Below are 419 nucleotides of genomic sequence, written 5' to 3'. Positions count from 1 at the left end.
CCGCCCCCACCCCCCTCCCCGGCCCAGTGCTGCCTAGTTTTGAGGTCCAAATAGAGCCTGCAGAGAAATTCTACTACATTGATGACCCTAAGGGCCTGGAGGTCACCATCACAGCCAGGTGAGGGGTCAGGAGAGGGTCAGGAGAGGGGTCAGGTGAGGGACCAAGTGAGGAATCGGTTGAGACCAGATGAGGGGCCGGGTGAGGGGCTGGTGAGGGTGAGGTGAGGGGCTGGGGATTCTGGGTCCTCTCCATGGCCAGTGGAAGTTTGAGGGGAGACTCAGCTTGTCAGGAGGGAGAATCTGAGACTCTCCTCTCTGGGCAGGTTCTTGTATAGGAAGAATGTGGATGGAACAGCCTTCGTCATCTTTGGGATCCAGGATGGTGACCAGAGGATTTCACTGTCCCAGTCACTCACCCT

General features: G+C 57.8%; 1 protein-coding gene across 1 annotated transcript in view; it reads left to right on the top strand.

The window, feature by feature from the left end:
* LOC102771717 (complement C3) overlaps nucleotides 1-419 on the top strand; it is a 25,520-nt gene that overhangs the window by 4,730 nt on the left and 20,371 nt on the right. The window contains 2 exon segments of the mRNA XM_015562416.1: nucleotides 28-118; nucleotides 324-382. Of these exon segments, the coding sequence (XP_015417902.1) occupies nucleotides 28-118; nucleotides 324-382 (150 nt within the window).

Source organism: Myotis davidii, unplaced genomic scaffold (assembly GCF_000327345.1).
Source record: "Myotis davidii unplaced genomic scaffold, ASM32734v1 scaffold3718, whole genome shotgun sequence".
Classification (NCBI taxonomy): Eukaryota; Metazoa; Chordata; class Mammalia; order Chiroptera; family Vespertilionidae; genus Myotis; species Myotis davidii.
This window is presented reverse-complemented; position numbering and strand designations above follow the sequence as displayed.